Source organism: Monopterus albus, unplaced genomic scaffold, assembly GCF_001952655.1.
Source record: "Monopterus albus unplaced genomic scaffold, M_albus_1.0 scaffold106.1, whole genome shotgun sequence".
In the NCBI taxonomy this organism is placed as follows: Eukaryota; Metazoa; Chordata; class Actinopteri; order Synbranchiformes; family Synbranchidae; genus Monopterus; species Monopterus albus.
The window spans coordinates 548,816-567,017 of NW_018127986.1; the positions used below are offsets into that span (position 1 = coordinate 548,816).

General features: G+C 42.4%; 1 protein-coding gene across 6 annotated transcripts in view; it reads left to right on the forward strand.

Annotated features, from left to right (window-relative positions):
* LOC109966070 (IQ motif and SEC7 domain-containing protein 1-like) overlaps positions 1 to 18,202 on the forward strand; it is an 86,552-nt gene that overhangs the window by 30,177 nt on the left and 38,173 nt on the right. Inside the window, exon 1 of one of the 6 annotated variants that reach the window (XM_020610651.1) lies at positions 5,714 to 5,934. The exons of 3 other annotated variants lie outside the window; for them this stretch is intronic. In XM_020610651.1, the coding sequence (XP_020466307.1) occupies positions 5,816 to 5,934 (119 nt within the window). In that variant the 5' untranslated portion in view covers positions 5,714 to 5,815. Of the gene's footprint in view, positions 1 to 5,713; positions 5,935 to 14,386; positions 15,207 to 17,765; positions 17,858 to 18,202 lie in introns of those variants that run through there. 2 more of the 6 variants (XM_020610653.1, XM_020610654.1) reach the window with 2 other exon arrangements.

Consider the following 18,202-nt stretch of genomic DNA (forward strand, 5'->3'; position numbering starts at 1 on the left):
TTTTTTTAATTCTGTCTCTCAGAGTGGGAATGCACCTACAATGTGAATTTCAGACCCCTCCATGATTTCTAAGTGGGAGAACTTGCAAAATCGCAGGGTGTTCAAATACTTCTGTTCCTCACTGTATACTAAGTCCATGACGAAATAGCCAATAGAAGCAAAGTAACTAAATACTAATATGCTGCACTACATTTCAGAGGAACCTTTTTTTTTTACTAAAGCTATCTTACAGTTATACCAAACACTGTTAAAGATAAAACCAGTGGTTTCAACCGTTTGGGCGTGTTAGTAGTTGGTACTACTAATTTCAGGCCAAATTAGGTACAATTATTTAACATCCCCCTCAAAATGCAAAAATTAGAGGAAAGTCCAATAAACACACATTTGTGTGGCACATCTTTATAAAAGTAACTACTAATATAAAATGGATAAAACGTGTTGACCAGCTACCTTACATAAATTAACTATATAGGTCACAAGTGGCATTTTTCTGTGTAATAAGTACTCTTATTTGATGCACAGGCGAAGCCAGGGGGTGGCCGGTGGTGGCACCTCCCCCAGAATCTGACTGGACCTGGTGCCATCCCTGCCAGAGTCAAAACGTGATGTTTGTAAGTATTTATTAGTAGAAAGGGACTATAATGTGCATAATTATGTTTTCATTAATGTGTAATTGTCAGAAAATAAGAATCGTTGCATTTTCTTTAACTTAGAATGAGCCTTTTATATCTAGATAGCTTCGCAACAGTATTACTGGCATTACTTTTCTGGCAGTGAAGAGCCTCATCACAGCCCGGAGAAATGGCTCTGTCTATACCTCACAGTCAGAGGCAGAGCGATGGCTCTGTGTTTGGCCTGCTATGAAAAGCTCGTCTGTCTTCTGCTTCAAATGCTTCAAGTCAGTGACAGAAGGGATCCTTGCCTAGTGTTGTGCCCTCTGCCAGAGAGCTACAGAGGGGCTGTGCTGTGTTTTTACATGGAGAGGAGCAGGGAAACTAAACCTGTCACCGTCAGAGTCGAGGGTAGAGGTCATTATCTCAGGGGAGTTCAGTTTTTCCAGTTGCTGACACTACTGGAGTGGTTAGAAAAATGTTTTTGTGGAACAAAAGGTTTAAGATACTTTTTTTATTAGAACAAGTTACTGAAAAATGAACTTAACAAAGCTGAAATAACTCTGGGTAACATGGGGTGTGATGTTTTTCATTCAAGGTATAATTAGTTGTGAGAAAACACAAACGGTGCATTTTGGTTTCTGGAATTTAATCATCTTTCTTCTTAGTTCAAATTGCCATTGATTCTGTTTCAAAGTTAAGTGTGTGCGTTTCCCCTCTTGGTCTCTGTCACATGTGGCCTAACCATAATGTTTTCCCATCATCAGTAATGGTATTGATTACAGGGTAGTGTTTGCTCATGCAGAAGAGGTGATGCACTGCCACCTTGTGGATAGTAGCTCCTACTGCTGCAGAGAGGGCCGGTTCCCTCTCGCATGTTTCACTCTCTGTGTCACTCGCTCTCTGTTTTTCTGATGTTTGAAGTTGTCTGACATCTCGTGAGAGGAGACGGGAGCCTTGCAGGGGACACTTACCCACACTTCCACCTGTTGTTCAAGCACACTGTCAGCAGATACCTTCTGTGTGCTCCTAAGTTTGTTACAATGCTATCAACCCCAGGAGATGTAGGAAAGGAGCCATAGCTGTGTAAATGGTGTGATAATAACATTATTTTACTGCAAACCATGTACCTCTTAATCTAGTCAATAAAAAAAAAAAGGTCTATTTGTGCTCATTGCATCTCCATACTGAAACTGATCGGTATGCTGGATTGGAAGAAAACTGAATCTGTGTATGATTTAGGGGGAATAGAAAATAATTTTGTCATTTGTGCTGGGAACTTCTTCATCTTTTGTCTTATGATATAAAGGATATGACTAAGATGATGGACATGAATTATTCACAACATCTAAAATGTCAGTTTGAAAAGAGACATTGAAATTGGAAGGCATGGCAGCTCAGAAAGAAACCTTTGTCTCAGTAATGAACAGGGTGATGATGATGACAATGATTATGATTTTGAATGATTATGATGGTTTATCTTGTTTACTTAAGTTAAGTTTTTTTCCAGAGACTTGTTGAATTGCTACAATATGGGACCTGCCTGTAGAAAGTAAGTTCTGTGTTGCTGATATATGATGTGAAGGTGGCTTTTAAACCCGTGAGGTATGGGTCACGAAATGACATGATGGCAGTTTGAACATAGTTTTGATAAGGTTCAACAACCCAAGTCACTGTACGAAAAGGAGGAACAGAAGGTACTTTGGGAATAAAGTGCTACATCAGTCAGTTTTGAGGAGATCAAGTGTACAGAACTTGTTGTTTTGTGTTGTGACCTTCAGCGGTTGTACATGTCCACTATCTGTCTTTATCTCAGCTAAGACAACTCAGCAGAGACTGACAGCCAGTTCACTTCAAAACAGGCTACCGTATGTAAATTCTCAAGTGTGAGATTGTCAGTTTCAGCTGAGCAACACTTTTTTGGCTCTTCTGTTTTTACATCAACAACCAAACCAAGGGAGCAATGTTTAGCATAAGGCAGTGCTGCAGCCACAGTAGAGCTACAATGATGAATAGATTAGCCGATCGACAGAAGATTGATTTGCAGCTACTTTGATAATAGTTTGTTCATTTCATTTTTTTGGCAAAACTGCCAAACATTCTCTGGTTCTTTCTGAATGTGTAGATTTCTGCTTTTCACAAGTTTTATTATCTTAGTTTTACAGTACAATCTGTGTCAGACAAAACAAATTAGCAGCCTCTGAGAAATTCTGAAAGCCATTTGTTTTGATTTTTTAAAGATTTCATAGCCTAGATGATTGAGAATCAGCAGATTTATTGATGATGAAAATAAATATTATTACAAATATTTGTAGAAATGTCTGCACTTGTGGTGCAAGTAGACATTTTCAGATGTCTTGTTTTGTCCAGTTAACAATCCAAAACCCAAAGATAACAAAGCCATCATAGCCAGCTCTTCCACTAGTCATTCTGTTGATTTTCTGCAGTGCTATCAAACAGATTTCCTAACATGTATAAAATGGAGGCTCACTATGGAAGAGTTGCAATTGGCCCTTTTGTCAAGAGGATGGGTATGAGGCAATAAAGTTGGAGCTCATCAGTATGTGTTTCCTGCGACAGTGAGACCCTTCCGCAAAGTCCGTATGTGTGCAGATCTGTGCTTTGTGTGCGTTTTCATGTACTGCCAGGCTAGAAAGCCACATGCACACTGCCCTCCACAGACTCCTACTGCTTTAGTCCAGACCACATCCTACACCAAGGCCAGCTGAATTAAAAGGGGCCATATGACGACAGATGAGAATGGGGAGGTTGACACAAGAAGCCCAGCCTTTGCAATATTTGTACACATAAAATTAAACATGTCCTGCAGGGCCAGACACGGTTTCTTAAATGTAAATTTCAGCCTTTGTAATTGTGTGCATGCGTGTGTGTGTGTGTGTGTGCGCATGCGTGCATGTGGTGGAATCAAACCTTGGTGAGCATTTTGCTCTGCTTCTCTTTCTGCCTGACCGCTGACACTCTGCTTGGGGTTTGCTGATACATGCTCACAGGTGAACAGATTAAAACTCACCGTTGCACCTGTCGGAGCTCTTCCAACTACAACTATGTGCTGTTCATGCACACACAAGCTCACTGAACATTTCTACAAGGAGAGCATGAACTGGTCGGTAGTCAGCCTGGAGGGTAAATTACATGCCGAGCACAAAAGGAACAACTCAATCAATGACTGATGCCGAGCGTTAGTAGAGGTTTGGTAGAACAAAAGGAACAACTCAATCAATGACTGTCTTTGTGCTTTATAATGTTGCTGACATTGTATGTCCTGCTAAGGAATAAGGTGTTAACTGGTCTTGAAGGAAGGGTGAAGGCCTGCTGGTGGCTGTAATCTTTAGCATATCCAATAAATAAAAATACAGAATAGAAACTGTGCTAATAACAGAGCCTTATGTAAAAGGGATAAAAACCTCAAATCATTGGGTTATTAAAATGTGGCTGTGTCTTCCTATGAAAATGAATGTTTAACAGTCATCTACATGTTTTTGAGATGCATTGTGAGTAAAATCATGGCCTATGGATAAAGGATAGCTCATGGAGTGTCTGTCCTCTGAAACCAGAAACTTTAACATTCATCTCGGAAGCATGAACACAGCACACTAGTATTTGTTGAGAAGTCTTGTGTTGGATATGTCGAAATGAATTGGTGGACTGTGACTGAGTCGATATTATACAGGGTAACAAACACACAGTAAAGACAAGAGCATGGCAGATCTTGAGGGATCGGCACCTGTGCTTGATATATAGAATGCACATAGCTGGGGTAATTGCAGCGAGATGGTGCACATATACAATTAGCTACTACACCAATTCATTTAGTCTTTTATTAAGTGAGAGACAAAGGTCTGACAGTACTAGTCACCTTGGCAGTAGCATTTGATACATCGGCAGCACTGTGTGCCATCAAGTCTGCCTGGGATGAAACACAACCTTCCCTGGAGACTGTGAGCCAACAGCCTAGAGTTTCTGTCTCTAGCCCACTGTGTGTGTGTGTGTGTGTGTGTGTGTGTGTGTTTCTTTATGAAGTCCTGAAGACAGCTTGTCTCCATAGACACTCTCCTGCCTACTTACCATTCCCACCTTGGATGCTGTTACCAGGTGAAGGTGTCAACAATACCACCATCTCTTCCTGCAGATGTAAGGAGCCACAGTGTGCAGCACGCCATCTACATATTCATTTTGACCCATTTTGCAGCCAAAACTTCAGTTTCCCCCCTGAATTAAGATGGAATATTGAGTAATGTTGCTTTATTTCAGCTTAATATTTCACACACATTTCTAGTTTAGGGCATCACTTGCATATGATGAAATATCTGTGCAAGCCATGTACTTTTTGTTTCACTAACTTTGCCTGGCAATATGAAGACCAGAAGCGTACAAACAGTTTTCAACTCCTTCACCAAATGATACAGCTGATTGTGATTTTTATTTATTTATTTTAATGCATGCATCCGTTATCTCATTTCTGTCTTGGCTCGTTTCTTCTGCAGATATAATTAATCAGAGTCACCAGCATCTTTACCTGTTTGCGTGGTTCCTCATTATACTTGAAAGTCTCATTGGCTTTGAAAACACTATAGTGAAAAATGCACTGATTGCAGAAGCGAAGACGATGGAGAGGGAGGATGGGTGGATGAGTATGTGAGAAGAAGGGAAACGGGAAGAGGAGAGAGGGAGTGAAAACAAAATGGGAGGAGGGAAGGCATGGTAATGAGCCCTACCTCTGGCACATCCTCTTGTTTCCATGGAGACCAAGGAGCCAATCATGTGGCCCTGCAGAGGACTGTACTACTGAGACCAGATGAGAGGGTGGAGAGAGATGTATGCAGATGCTTCTCTGTGTCTAAAATCTCCCAGTGGCTCTCCAGCAGGTTGTGTCCTCTTACATTAGGTGTGGCAGCCTCCCACGGGTGAAGAATTATCTGTGATACGCCACGCTTTGAAACAGAGGCTTCCTACCAGTGCTTAACAAAGAGCTCCTTTAGCTTCTGGGCACTACAACCCTTCCACCCTTCATCCTCCTCCTCCATCACCAGCCCCCCCCAGCCTCTTGGATGGTCCTTGTTACATCACACACACTGCTCTCTGACAGCCCGTGTTTGTGACTGGGAGGGAGAGGGAGAGTGAACGTGAGTGAGACCGTGTGCGCACGCTGTCCCACCGTCGAGTCCTATTGACCAGAATACAGCATGGACAAACCCAGCGTGTGGCGTGCCGTGGTGAGCAGCACGGACCCCAGGCGAACACGAGACCCCACGATCCACTTCAACAGACCGGGCTCTGCCATGGGTTACCGGCTTTACGATATGTGAGTAGCCTGTTCAGTGTGGATTCTGGCAGGTGCAGGCGGGCAGACAGGCTTGCCCACCTGGGCTACGCTGGTGTAGCTCCCAGCGGTCGAGTGGGTGGTGGTGGGAAAACACAGTGTCTACCTCCCCAGTGTCTGTGCTGAGTCACCTATGGCATCCAGAGCTTGCTCTGTCCTCTCATGTTCCTTTCCTGTGCTCTTAGTAAACAAGGGCTCTCTCCCTTGGGGCATGCAGTGAGGTAGAACAACCATTGTGTGTTTAAATTAGGTGCTAAAATTTCATCAAGATGAATTGATGCCATGTGTCTTTATACAAATAGTGAAACATGGGTGTTGTTTTGTATTTGTAAGCCTCACATTATGACTAAAATCAACAGAGTCACATGAGTGATGGTTTTAGAGCCTCGGGTGACTGGGTGCAATGACTCATTTCTGGATGATGCTGTGACAGCTCTTAGTGGGCACATGAGTTCCTCGCAGTTTCTACCATATATTTGTGTGTGTGTTTTTGCGCGTGATTGATACAGTGTGTATGTGTGTGTGGCATTGCTAGAGTGTGCGTGTGTGCGTGTGTGTGTGTGTGTGTAAACAAAAAAAAAAAAATGCGGCCGGGGGCGGGTTGGGTCTGAGCTGTTATTTTTGGGTTGGTGATGAGTCTGTGTGGAAAGCGTTCATCTCTCCTTTAGTAAATCATGTGTCTCTTCTAAATGGGATAAAAGGTGGCCTGAATAAAAATGGGTTGGCGTTATGCCCGATCAGGGTTTGTATTACTGGTACAGCGTTGTACAAGAATTGTCTTAAGTATTTAGCTGACTAAGCATTTTTCTACTGTATTTCTTCACAGAGGCACATTTAAATGTTTTCTTCACTTTGAACCCTTTGATTCCTTTATAGCCCTTAGTGTAATCGTGTATGTGAACACTTGCATTTTTCTTACATGTTGATTGTGATCATTAACCTCTATGTTGATGGCTTAGCTTTAATATTTTGTACTTGGTGCAAGGTAGGTGTATCCTTTGCTCTCAGTTGGTCTGTACTTGCAGCAGAGCTATAAGTAGATGTCAATACTGAGGTGAGGTGGTGTTTTAATGGGCTCTATCTTGCAAGATTCCAATTTACATTTTATTATTTAAAACCGCCACAACATTTTTCTTAATTTTACTTTTCTCGGTTCAATGTGAGAACATTTTAACAAGTTCTATAATGAGTGTACTCTGACACTAGAGCTGTTCCTCTCAGGTTTCTGTAGGAGAGTTACTGTTGAAGTTGGAGCGCCTGGAAGAAGCACATACTGTATTCCACCTCCTTGACACATGGCACCACCAGGTGCTATTTTTCATTAGAAAAGCTAGAAGGGTGGCCACAACATGCTGAAGGTTCATGCTGTTAGACTCCCCAGCCAACCAGTTGGTTGTATTTGCCAGCACAGTGATAAGAGCATGATGCCTCACTCTCTGTACCCTGTCATGTCATGATCTAATACCAGTCGCCTTAATGAATGTGAGACCTTCACAGGCAGTCTCCTGCTGCTCTTCACTGGCATAAAGCTCAGCATTATTTCCATGTGTACAGCTTTCATTAATTCATGAACACATTTCGCTGAATCTAGAGCTCCTCCGTCTGTTTGTGGTTCTAAGATTGTGGCTGATTTATTTCCTCCATGTTTCCTCGTAGCTTTAATCCAAGGAAATCTTTTACCACAGAAAGTCATGTGACTGGCCCAAGGTTGTTGCACCCAGGAAGGTAAAAGTGTGGTGCACGTCGATGACATTAACCGTTCTTGGTTGGGGACAGATGAGATTGGCTGCAGATTGGCACTAACACGTTGGCTTTTCTGTCCGTCAGACAGACTGAGGCTTGCCGTATCTTGCCAGCACTTCTTTAATGAGGAGCTGGAGCAAGATGAGTTCTGTCGTAAATGTCATTTCATCACTGCTGGCCGGCCCTAGTCTCTCTGGAATTCTAATGCTGTGCCAGGGAGGGCCAGGAGCAGGATGATGTGAGCTTTGTCAAAGGCTCTCATGTCTTTTAAGGATACTACACTTAAGTACTTTGGCCTAAAGGGATGCAGAGGTTGCCTTGGGTTGAATACTCTAGAACACGACAAAAAGCACATGCCATTTGTTGCCCTGAAAGTGCAAGAGTAATACTAATGTGTAGATGGACTACACAGCAGAGGCGCAAGCAAAATAACTGCATAAATCGAAATAATCGATGCAAAATCAAGATTTTTTTTTTTTACACCACATTAAATAATATTGTGGAGGTGCTGCCACAGTAAATTTACAGCCCATCAGCTGGTTTTGTCTGAGGGTTAAAACGATGTTTTTCGACTTCACAGGTCTTTGCACCAATACTTTTGCCCAGCTTTGCTGTTCAGTAGTTGTTTTTGAAAAGGAATAATTTCTCTCTAATAATATGGTCAAGTTCTTATTCCAGATGATGAAACATCTGTATTGGAGTTAAGATGTACACGTTAGAAACAAAATGTTTGGTACTCGTATTGTCCATGACATTACCAGGGTTCTGGGATTCATAATCACTTATGTATACTCAGCACACCGAGTAAATATAATACAGCACGGACCAGGTGGCTAATAAACATCAATGGACTTTACCCTGCATTCAGATAATGTCAGGCATTCTCAGAGGGCATTCATGTCATAAAAGCTGTTACAGCACAAATGGCCATTTCCCTTTACTGGCAGAGAGATTCTCAGCGCGATGCCCCAGTTCAAGTGACGCCAGTGCTGATGAAAAACAGAGTGCATCACCAGAGCTGTAGCAGCACATTCCTCCACTCTGAGCCAGCACCTTTGACTGTGTGCTGGGTGTGCACACTGAGAGCGTGCAGAAAGACCAACTGCCAGTGTTGTTCTCAATATGGAGACAGCAGCTGCAGGATGTACAGTGTAACAGCAGCACATGGGCTGGCACAGAACATGCTGTCAGTTCACAGAGCATCAGTGGATGTGGGATATAATGCAACAGAGCTGCAAGTGAGTCACTTATGAATGCAGATGTATGCTGTATGTACAGGCCTGTCATCATAATTAGCCTTTGATTTTACACTTGTCTGATAGCCAAAGTCACTGTCCACTGCCATAACTGTTGTCATTCTGTAAAGTGGGCATAATTATGTCAATTAGAGCAACACGATTCTTAGTTCAGTTTTTATGCAAAGACTGTATAACATATTTATTGATCAGTTGTTGATCCCTTCTTAATGACTCTGAGAAATAGCAGCACATTCACACTGGTTGTCCTCCTGCTCAGTCAGTGACACTCACAGACAGACAGAACATGCTACAGTCAGACAGAATTTAGAATAAAACATCATGAATAGAAGAGAATAGAGTACACAGGGAACAAGAGTTGCCTTACTGAAGTGTTTTGACAGTACAGGTATGGAAAAGTTTCAACACAAGGTCGGTAAACAAACCTACTATATCATTTTCCAGTGCTACAGCAGCGTTTTGCCAGATTAGAACAAACTTGGCTGCGGCCAAGCACAGTTAGCTCAAATTCTGTCATTTCCACACTAAAAGATCAGCAACTGTACGCCGGCACTGAGTTTACAGCGAGGATTATCAAACCAGTAGGAGCTGCTGGGCTCTCAGGGGCACATCTCACTGAGCTAAAGTTTCCTCAGGGGAGTAGCTAGTGCTGGTGCATCCGTGGTTTGAAACAGCCCATAATAAGCCCCTGCCTTTGCCAACAGCAACGTCAGAAGCAACAGCACCGAGGAGATTTGTTTGTATTAGAAAAAGGATGCATCTCTAGAACATTTTGTTCCTCTGGCAAAAATAAAACAGATATGAGGATATGTTTTATCAGCAACAGTGTTGTGTAATAACAACCATTCCACGATATCACTTATGTCACATTTATTTTTATTTCCATGGTAGTAGGTTTCCTGTCTCACTTTAAGCTGTTTCTACAGAGTGTGCACTGAATGACTGCACTTATTCAGAGCATGTTTTTTTCTTTTTTGCTTACATGGCTCCTAGGCTTTCTGTATGTGTCGTATTTGCTTAATACAAAACATGCTAATCCTACTGGAGATTTTAAACCGTGAATCATAATGATGTGTTTACACTGGCTCAGCTGTAAGTCATGTCATTTATAGGACTATTAAAAAAAGATCCAGTCATCCTCTCTTTACAGTCAAATACACTTTGTTGTCTTGGTGGGGCTGTGTCTTGTACCTTTTTCAGAAAAGATGGTGACAGAGACTGAAGTCTGTGGGATCCACCTCAAACTGGTCGCAGAGCATTTTTCCCTCTCTTGCTCTCTTTTTGTCTGCCGCTACTTTCTCCATTTAATATCATGATTCTGCTTCTTCTGCTTCCTGTAACATGCTTTTATTCTGACACCACTTCCTGTTTAAGGTCTCTTTTCAGCTAAGGACTATTTACACTAATCAGTGGTAATTATTTGCACATGTCGACAGCCCTTTATAGGCTGCTTCCTCCCACCAGGAAGCTGCCAGATTGTTCAGACTTTCCAGCGTTTCTTCTTGTACCTGTTATTCCAGCTCTGACCCCAGATTGCCTTGTGACCACCGATTCCTGCCTAGCCCTTCTGATTCTGTTTGTATTCTGTGCGTCGATTTATGGACTTCCCTTACTGACTGATCTTCTTGTGGATACCTTGGATATGTGAGTTTGCTGGTTCTGACCCTGGACTGGAATTATCAACCTGAGAATGTTACGTGTAGAAACTTTTGAGACTTGCTTTGGTCACATTTCCTGGTTGGAACGACCTGTGGTTTCAAAGACTCCTGTATTGTGTACAGATTTATTATGACCAGTGCTCTTATTAGAGAGACAGTGTTCTGCTTTTACTCGTCTGGCCTTATAATTGAGTTCACCCTCAACATTATTGGCAGCTTTACATGCTGCCCCTGACAATTTAATACATATTCAAAACTGGAGGAATGTGTCTGCTGTGATTATGGATCTCTCCCCTCCATGTCCTCTCTGTGTCTTTCTTTGTCTCTGTATTTTCTTGACACCCTCCTTTTCCCCTCTCTGTGTTGTTCATGGTCCCTTTCAGGCTGATGGCTAAACAGTCTGTGATTTACCAGTCTGCCCTCATGCAAGCTGTGTAAACTTTCATGTAAGACGATCTCCCCAGAACGCCTCTCTAAAACAATATCTGCCCTGTAGTATAAAGTAACTTGTCAATGAGATGCTCTTGAGTTTTTCTGCTTTCTTCTCTGTGTGTAATTGTATCTCCCAGTGTACTGCAGAGGAGGAGGTGCAACAGTGTGACATATCAGAGGCAAAGAGTTTAGCTTTGAAAGTATAAATCACTTTCTTAAATCGTCCATTTAGCTGTCAGAAACTGCGCTGAATGACCTAAAACTGTTTAAGTTGGCCAGTAGAGATCTGAGGCTTGTCATTTACTAACTGCTTCTTTGATGCAGTATCAATAAGAAATAAATGAATTTCTACTATCTACTCCCCATGCCTGTCCGACTCACCATTTCTTCAGTCACACCAGCTCTGGGCTCTGAAGTCAGGGAAGCTTCTGCAGTCTGCCACCAGGGGGTGAACTGTTCTAACATTCTGTCAGAGCAGCTGCCCTTCACACGAGCATTATTATGAGCTCATGGTTTTTCTGTACTTGGTACACTCATGGATTTTTAGTACAACATTACTTTTTTACCTTACCTAGCCTTTTCTCTACAGATGATCTATAATGGTTATTATATCTTATGTTGTATTGCCATTTCTCTTTGGCCCCCTGGATCAGTACACAGGAAGGCCTGGCAAGATGGGGTCAGGGTTTGGAGTAAGATTATTGTCCAGTCAGGGTCCTTGTGAGCAGGACAGCACCATTGAAAATAATTTGATTTAAAGGCTCATTTGTAACTGTCCCTTATTTTTTATTTTTAGAATCCTTCACATCCTTGCTCCATGTTCTCATCCCTGCACGGTTTCTCTGGTGTATTGCACAACCTGAGCTGGACTCACTGCCCACTGTCTTACCCTCAGCTTCATGTTTCACCCCTTCTCACTTAGCATTGACCAGGAGATTTTCCACAGCAGGCTATTTTATATTAAAGTATTTATTAACTGCACATCAGAGCAGGTCATGGTGAAATCCCTAAGGCAGTTTATCAGTGATTGACTGGGCCGTTCGTAGAGAGGAGTGGGGTCCCTGCATTGTAATGCTCAGTATCAGTGTCCTACAGAATGATGTCAGCTGCAGTACAGAAACAATAAGAACTTGTCCTGAGGCTTTTCACATGAGATCTTATATTCAGATTAATGGTCGAGCAGATATGACTGTCTTTTATAGCTTTTCATTTCTGAAACACTTTATGTTCATATTGATCCAGCTGCAGTGTTGCAGGGATTTTAATCAGGAAGAAAAGAAATACTCTCCACATTTTTATATCCTAATTAATCTTGGTAGATGCATTGTCATTGGTTTTCAGGGTTTATACTGACATCACAGATAATGCTGACTGGATTAGTGCTGCCAGTCAGCATGAGGCACTTACCGTGTAATCATGTAGCTGTCTCAGATTTGAATCTGTCAAGCATCTTCATCACACATTACCCCCTTTCTTCCCTAGTTTTCTTTTACTACCAACCTTTGTGTAGTAAAAGGAACTGGTGGGGAGTAATGTCAATGTAGCACCGCACCCCAGTTAGACTGAAAAATGCTGATAGTGCGCATGTGTTAACTCACAGCTATAGAAAAACTAGGGTATAAGTTGAATCATACATTGTGATAAGTAGAAAGAATGTTCATTTAGTATGGAGTTTTCAGCTCATGGACACCAGTTCACCACACATATGGACGTGCCAGTGCAGGCTATGAAGAAAACAGTCTGTCTGCTTGTATACACAAAAACAAAGAGCCTATCATGTATGCTTGAATTAGAGCCATCTGTTTTTTATGCTAGTTTTATGTTAGTGCCGCAATAATTGCTCTTCCTTGCCTTTGACAGATGCTGGTTTGTTCTGCTCAAAATAGTGGGGTTCCACCCACACCCACCACTGAAGAAAGCTCCTCATGAATCAGAAAGAGGGAACTCAGAGGGTTCTCCTTCTGCGTGACCCACAGTGGTAAATCATCACAATGAACAACAGGCATTATGTACATTTGAAAACAGTTAGGGGGGAAAAACAGTCGCTTATCTCATAACTGTGACTTTAACTGTGGTTCGTCGATTTTATCTTCAGCATTAGCCTCTATCTCAAAAAAAAAAAAAAAAAATCTGGTAATCTGCTTTAAATGTGCCTTTACTTTCCAGCAAATTATGCATAACTTCATTGAAGCTCATAGTGCAGAAATCTAAAAGATAGTCACACTTGTTACATGGAAGTCATGTGAATTGTTAATTTGTGGAAAGCAGTTTCTCATCACAGCAAATTGAGATGAAGACTAAAGATGAAAGACTCAGTTCATGTGCGCTCATTTTCTATGAGATGTGCTTAAATCAGGAGGCAAGTTGTGACAAACGGCTGATGAATGGCGTGTAGATTAGTGAATTCCTCAGCATCCCTGCTGCTCACACAGGCTCTCAGTATAGCTTTTGTACTGATCTCGCCTTTTCTATGTCTTTGCCTGGGAAAAGAGAGGAAGTTTATATTGTGCCAGTTGTGTCCAAACAGATCTACACTCACTATGGTGATGAGGCCTTTTAATGTGCAGGTATGCACAAACATTAATGCATGTTTGTGTTTGCATACGCTAGACGACTTGTTTGTGTAAATATATGCAGTATTTTCCGCATTTGTGTTTGGACACTGGCAGTATAGCTGAATATTGATGAGAGGCCCTTCCACACCTCCTTCCCCTGACTGCTGGGACTGGGTGGCACTGCAGCATGCACTGCATCTCAGGCAGAGAAAGAACAGGACTGTGCTTGTGTTCAAATGCAAAATAAACCCTTTAGCAAGAAAAGAGAGCAGTGTTTTATGTGTCTAAGTCCTATAGCTTTACTAAGCACTGCAGCTGTTTTGAACTTGGCTTCTAATAAAGACATGCACTGCTTTGATCCAGAAAAATACAGAAATCCAGTTTTACCTCATTCTGTCTGCATACTCTCCAATTACATTTTCTGTAATACTTCCATGACCTTGATGGGTCAAATTAATTTGTTTTTCTTGATCAGACTCTGACCAAACATGAGAGCACTTGAAGCGCATATTTATTTTAACAAACCATGTGTAGAAACTCATGTGGTCGTACTTCAGTGCAGCAGTCCCTCCCTCTGCTGAAAAGCCTGCCAATCACAGGCTGCTCTGCTAGGCTTCCATTTGAAGCTTCGGTAGTACGGAGATGTTGCCCAGCAACCAGAATTGGCACATTTCTGGGAGGTCCTGTGTGGATGGCAGCAGCTGTAAAAGGAGGAGGGAGTGAGCAGGAGGGAGAGGATCAGGAGAAGGGGACACAGATAGGAGGAGAGAAGGTTCAGGGTTTCACCGGGGGAAGTAGAAGTGAAGGATAAGGATTGTGTGAGGCTGAAGAAAGAGCCACGCTGAGAGTGAGGGGAAGAGACCCAGTCTCTCACCTCGTTACAAAGTTTGTTCTTGGAGCAGAGGAGGAGACAGAAGAAGAGGCCACTGATGGTCCCTGTTGAGTGTGAGAGATGAGTGCGTTTTGGAGGATTCCTCCTTATTGCTGCACTCCTGCATATTCCACTACTTGAGCCTGCTGGAGCGGTGCAGAGGTTTGGCTGTAGCCATGAGGTCTCAGAGGATTCTGGGCTGACGCAATGTGTAGAACGACCGGCACAGAGGACAGATTGACTGACCTGAATAGCAGCTAAAAGACAGCTGAAGCAGCCAATATAGTTCTTATTTAGGGAGGAAGCATTAATACTGGGTCCGAATCAGTTCTATAGAGGGTTCCTGACAGGCCTGACTGTCTGGGTTGGTGAGGACTGAGACACTTCCAGGAGTGATGTGGTTGTTTTGGGCAGGTTAAACCACTCAGGCCGTCATCCAGTGGCAGCGGCAAGGCTGGAGCTCCAGAGAAGGACCGATCTGACAAGGACTTTCCAGAAGAAGAGGTCTTGTATCTCAGTGGGACCTTACTGGCTAAATAAAGGATAAATAAAATGCCAGAGATTCACTGCCTGAGGAAACGAGCAGGGTCCTGCGCTTGTGGTGCCATTTAATATTGTTAGAACTCACTAGTGTTCTGCCCTGTTGATTGTGTGAGCTGAGGATGTGGAAGTTCAAAGCGTTTTGCCTGGATTACTGGCACGTGCTGTGTTTGCACCCTCACAGCAACTTTTATAAAAGGTAAGTTTAACGATGCCTGTGCTAGCGGTCATGTTTGGCTCAGATTGCTTCTTGTACTTGTACTGTATATTTTGATCAACTCATAATTCTCACAGTCTGAGTGATGTCAACTTGTTGATGACACTCCCTGTGTTGAAATGCTCCCAACTTTAAGCAAATGAATACACTTTAAAACAGACTGTAGAATGACTTCATCAAGCATGGCCAACTGACGGAGAAACTGTTGTGTAGCTCTACATGCTGACATGCTGGCTGAGTGAGAGAGAAATATTGCTCTGGGGCATGTGAGCTTACTGAACTGTTATCGATTTGTCAGAGCGAAACAGGTTCAGGTTGTAATTTTGTAGAAGCACTTGGTTAAGTAACTTGGTACGTAGAATGATCTTGTTTGTATCGGTTGTTTGGTTAGCGTTGGTGTTGCTGAAAAGAGCACGATGAGATGGCTCATCTCTGTCCCACTGGGACCTCTCCTCATTCAGCTTTCACCTACTGCATAATCTATACCTGATTACTGAGTCCAGCTCTGGATTCATGCAGATCTTAAATCTTTATTTTATTAATCTGTAAGGTGTTGTGGGATTTTTTTTTTTTTCCTCTTTCATCACAACGTGCCACTCAACTCATCAGATTGGATTGAATGTGATTTAGTGACACTTCAAAGTCTAAATCACAGGATTGAATCAGTGACTATAAGATACTATATATAGGAACTGCAGTAGAAGGTTGTGGTTTCATTTCCTTTAAACACAACTTATTAGAAGTTTGACACTGACTTATGGTTTGTTTTTGTTTTTTTGTTTTTTTGCAGATTCCAAGTATGTTAGGTGCACACTCCTCTCTCACACTCACTGTAATTTACTCACCCCATTCCCCTGCTGCTGTGATGAGACCATAAAAAATAACCTCTAATGCGTTTCACTGCCTATCACAACACAGATATCACATTCCATACACACGGTCCAACTCATTAAACGAGCTGGTTAGCACATACCCATTATCAGTTGATGATATAAAGAAAAGTACAGAGATTAATGGATTTTCCACCATGATAAAGGTCATTTAATGTTTGGGGAATCTTGACTTTTAGCTTGATCTACCATGTGTGATGCTCTATAATCTCACATGTGTATTACAAGATGCTGTTTCAGCTTCAGGGGACTAAGAATTCCTCAGAATTGTTACATTTTAGTGAACATAATGTAGATACCTGTCACAGCTGTAAAGAAAAGACTTGCAATATTTTGGATCTTCTGTGACAACCGAAAGATCTAACCAGTTAGCAGAGGTTTCCCCATGTGCATCCCATTGCACAGACATCCTGTCTGAATCAGAAATGAGCTGCACTGTGAAGACACTAATCCAGGAACTGTGAAAATCAGAGGCACCTGCCTTCTGTCACAGCTCTGTATGCTAATGCGTTCACACACATATAAACACAGTTTGTCACAAGCATTAATATTCAGAAGGTGAGAATACAGTATGTCCATAGTTCATTCATAATGCAGCACAGATTTAGCTGGCAACGCTTTCTTTGAACGTAGGCTTCAGGGAATCCCCCCAACCATAGGTGCTGTCTCAATACCAAATGGCTGTGGTGTTGGAATCATCTTCTCAGTCAGATATATAATTATTATTATTATTTATTTTATGATTTAAAAGCACAATTATAAAGCACTAACAGTTCAGTGCATGACTCTTTGGAATTATTGAGTGCAATTGCTGATTTATTTCCACACAATGTCAACAACTCATTATGTGTCTAACCCTGCAGAGTTACTGGAATATCCTGATCATTGGGTGTAACGCATTATGTTGCTCTGGCTTCAGTTAAACAGATTGTACCACAGGACTGAGACTGTGTTGTTAAAGCAAGGTCAGCGTAGTTCCTCAGAACAGCCTCTCCCAGCTGCTTGAACTGGGGCTAACCCTCCCTCCTGTATGGCCTTCCCACTGAGAGCAGCGTGACTGCTGGACACAGGCCCATGTGTTACTGTACACACAGGGATTGAATTGAAAGCTCTCTCATGTGCCTTCTATCTCTATCACTCTGATCCTCTCTCTATCACTTCCACATAAACATGCACACATCAAACGCACAGCACAGGCCCTAACCATCACCACTAGACAACATGCATCATGGGAGCACCAAATGAGATGGAACATTGCACTGGACAGAACATAAAGGAAGGGGTGTCTACAGAGAGGAGAGAGAGGAGTGGTGTGTGATTCGTTGTGGGTGGAGTGCATTTCTTAAGGAGAGGGGTGCTTTTCTTCTGCTATATGTCCTGGGCCTTTACCTTACTTGGTCATCGGACAGCTTGCTGGAGCAGCAACTCTAAGTCCAACATAAACTAGGGCAGGCCGAACTTAGAAAAAGCACAAAGTAACTTCAGCAGTGAAAGAATGAACATCTTTGTGGGTTTTCTATGGAAAGCGAAGGATGTGGGGTGTAATTTGTGGTTGAGAAGGGAGTGAGCGCAGATTTGACTACTTCTGCCTGTTTTAGAGTGGTGCTTGCTGCAATTTTGTGTTTCTGAAACTTCCTTTTGGTGCCATGTGCACTTTTTTTTGAGCATGTCTGATGTCTCTGCTGATGTCACTGCCATATGGAATGCTATGTGGAAGTATTGCATTTCCAGCCGAACTATAAGGTAAGAGACCATCTGGCATAAGCCAGTGTTGATGGCAGTGGCCTGCGGCATAAGTGCTGGTTGTCTTTCCAACTGACCGCAGCAGTCTGTGCAGATATTTCTGATGCCTGTCTGATTGAATAACATCCCCGTCTATATGCTCAGACTTGGTGGTTTCCTTTCTAAAACCATGGAAACATACAGTATTATTGCTGGTATGTAACAAAACAAAGCAGAGAGGCAACAGTAAAGACATTTTCAAGTTCTTGCAGGGCAGTCAACTTTATCAGTCACATGTCTTTAAGAATAAAGGCTTAAGAATAATATGAACATCCTTTTTTCCATCTGCTCTAAGGCTCATTACCA